The sequence below is a fragment of the Chanos chanos genome, chromosome 3 (genome assembly GCF_902362185.1).
Source record: "Chanos chanos chromosome 3, fChaCha1.1, whole genome shotgun sequence".
Classification (NCBI taxonomy): Eukaryota; Metazoa; Chordata; class Actinopteri; order Gonorynchiformes; family Chanidae; genus Chanos; species Chanos chanos.
In genome coordinates this window covers 7,332,732-7,335,856 of record NC_044497.1, presented here as the reverse complement: position 1 = coordinate 7,335,856, position 3,125 = coordinate 7,332,732, and the positions used below count along the sequence as shown (strand labels likewise).

At 43.1% G+C, this 3,125-nt stretch overlaps 1 protein-coding gene across 1 annotated transcript; it reads left to right on the top strand.

Moving 5' to 3' along the window:
* The first annotated feature begins 216 nt into the window (after positions 1-216).
* On the top strand, positions 217-2,168 carry gimap4 (GTPase IMAP family member 4). The gene is made up of 3 exons (XM_030770049.1): positions 217-270; positions 925-1,710; positions 2,083-2,168. The coding sequence occupies exons 1-3, from the start codon at positions 240-242 to the stop codon at positions 2,109-2,111; spliced, it is 846 nt and encodes a 281-aa protein (XP_030625909.1). The 5' UTR covers positions 217-239; the 3' UTR covers positions 2,112-2,168.
* The last annotated feature ends 957 nt before the right edge of the window (positions 2,169-3,125 follow it).

The following is a 3,125-nucleotide window of genomic DNA, read 5'->3' as shown; positions in this document are numbered from 1 at the left end:
AGGGGCGGAGGTTTTAGTAAATATATCATGACTGAAAGCTATTCGGACACTTCGGTACGGCATGTGAATCGCACAGTGTACTTTGGGTCCGTAACTGATGTAGTGTCACGAGGCTGCTAAAGAAATACTACGCACGCAACTTTTTACGCATACGCGTACATACATCTCCCGGTTGCCAACAAACCAGGAAATCCATTGCAACCGGAAAGCAGGAACCTTAAGTACCAACTAATCTAATCATGAATTCCGACAGTTCAAGACAGTCAACAGGTAAAACATTTTAATAGATAGAGAGATGTTTGTTCTGCTACTGTTGATTTTCGATAAGACCTTTGTTGCCTGTTCCTAGGCTACTTTGCTAAGTAGTAAGCTAGCCGGTGTACGTATAGTGTTAAAATGCTACACGTTTCACTTGTACAAGTCATTGAAGCGCGCTTAGTTGAGCTGGCATGGTGCCTGTCATTGAGTTCGAATAACTCTGTGGGCTTTTCCAAATCGTCACACTTTTTAATTATAGTCTATGTATCTTAATGTGTTTTGCTACTTTTGTAGATTCAGACAAACTTCAGACAAACTAGTAGCTAACGTTATCGCTAACAGCAATGCTTGTTCTTTGCGAGAGAGCATCGTTGGGAGAAATAATAACTTTACTTCCTTGAGCAAAGCTACCTTTTGCTCACCTGTTGATTTCAGACTTATTAAGTAAGTCGACAAGTAAGTAAAAATATCGTAGCAATACAAAAACAAGTGCAGTGAAGCATTGGTCCTTTAAATCAAATAGGGGACGAAATTAATTAAGTAAGAATTTGATGAAGCGAGAACGGGCCCGACGGCGTTTAATTCAATGGTAATAGATGTGTAATGTGGAGGGTGCCTAATAGTAATACTAGTCGGGTGACTGAAAACAATACCTGTGTCTGACAGCTGATGGCAGTCCTGACCCTGAAGAGGAAAAGAGGTTGGCGCTAGCCGCGAGGGAGGCCAACCGTCTCCAAGAGCTCCGTTTGGTTTTGCTGGGCTGGAGATGGCCAGGAAAAAGCCTGACGGGCAACACCATCCTCGGCCGAGAGGAATTTCGTTTGGAACGCGCGGCAGAATTCTGCGTAAAGCGCGAGACTGAGGTGGATGGTCGACATGTCATCTTGGTGGACACTCCTGGCTGGTTCTCGGCCCAGGTCACACCCGGTGTGTATCAGCAGGAAATGGTGCGTAGCGTCAGTTTATGTTCACCTGGTCCCCACGCTTTCTTGCTGGTCATTCCTGTGGGAATGTTCAGTGAGACAGACCGCGTCCGCGTGGAAGAGAATTTGGCGCTCTTCGGGGAGAAGGTGTGGGACCACACCATAGTTGTGTTCACCTGGGCAGAGTCACTCCGGGACAGGTCTATAGAGAGGCACATTCGACGAGAGGGACGTAACCTCCAGCGGGTGGTAGATAAATGTAAGAAAAGGTATCACGTCATCAACAACCAAATTTTCGGGGAACACCCACAACTGCCTCGTCTCATGGAGAAAATTGAGAAGATGGTGGCAGAAGAGGGTGGACACTACAGCATCGAGATGCTGCAGAACAACGCCGCCAATCAGAACCATACACAGAACGAGAATATGAACCCCAACGCAGCAAAGCAGGAATCGGACTTAGGAGCCAGGCCCAAACAGAACTGGTCCTCTGGTTCCCTTCGGGCCATGGATGTGGATCCACCACAGAGTGAGTGAATACCCGCCCGGACAGTAACTTAATGTGCTGGTTTCCTGTTACCTGTTCCTCTCCTTCCTTTGCTTGCTCTCTCTCCCTCTCTCTCTCTCTCTCTCTCTCTCTCTCTCTCTCTCTCTGACTAATGACGAGCGGCAAAACTAACCCAGTCAACACACAGAAAACACATCTTTGGCTATGACCATCCACATAACATTTTTCATTAACGTTTTCAATTCAGTACACCCTCAGTTATTTCATACAAATCCAACTATCAGAAATGCTAACATCTTTTCTTTTCATTATGTATCTGCTGGTGTAGAGTGTAGTCACGCAGTTGCCGGTAATCACACGACGGATCGGAATTTTCTCCTTCTTCTTTTTCAGGTGCGGTCGACGGAGTGGATGAGAAGTGAAAATTCTATGAGCAATCGAGAGACAGATTTGAGCAGTGACTGAGGCATAGCTCTTGGATGAGCTTCATTCAATCTGGGCAGTTATTACATCAGCTGTAATAATTTTAAAAAAGGAAAAAAAGATACGTATATTTATTTATATCTCTAAAGGAGAGCTGTATTTTATCGTGATATCACACATATACACACACACACACACACACATATATATATATATATGTTATCAGCATTGAGAAGCTGAACAAAGTATATTTGCTGTAGTCATGAGATGAGAGCTGTGAAATAATTGACAAACAAAAAGGCGCTCTGATTGAATGTTTCATTTGCACTACTGTATTCACTGTGATACATGCCTGATGTCCTCTTTTCAATCATACCTGTTATCTTGTGTGGAGTGGTTATGTGAACTATTGTTCAGGCTGTGTGTGTGTGACACCCCACAAGTTGTCGACAACCATCACTCTTCATGACCGCTATTGCGTGATGTAAACAGTGATTTTATCATGGCTTTGTGTTTCCGATTGTTAAATGCAGTGCTTTCTTTCTGCCTGTCCCTCTCTCTGTTTCTGGTACCAAACTGTTACTATTTTTTTTAGTTATGTAACGTTACACGTTTTGAGTGAAAGGTGACAAACTTGAAAGGGAATAGAGAGATTTACCAATCCTGAGTACAGCTCAGAGGATACACCACACAGGCACTGCATTTGAAAACGGTGTTCAGTTTTGTCAGGGCTGGATCTAATGGCCTTGTCTTTTAAAGCTTGTTTAGTGTGTCCTTTATAATACTAGTGTGTTTGTACTGAATAGAAATACAAAGCAGAATAGAAATACTGAGTACACAGAAGTAGAATAGAAATACCAAGTACACACTTGTGACAGTTTACTGGTTTCCATGTTACAGTTTTTTGTGGGTCTTTGTGTATTTGTTTTATTTAACATCCGGTGAAGACTGACAAAGCCAGTTTGTTTCAATTTTTTTTTTTGTGCTGATATTCGAGAGCTGTTCTAGGTTAA

Coding starts and splice junctions, on each gene's coding strand:
- gimap4 (XM_030770049.1), top strand. CDS start 240: ATGAATTCCGACAGTTCAAGACAGTCAACAG. Junction 271..924: donor CAGTTCAAGACAGTCAACAG/GTAAAACATTTT, acceptor TGTGTCTGACAG/CTGATGGCAGTCCTGACCCT. Junction 1,711..2,082: donor GGATGTGGATCCACCACAGA/GTGAGTGAATAC, acceptor CTTCTTTTTCAG/GTGCGGTCGACGGAGTGGAT.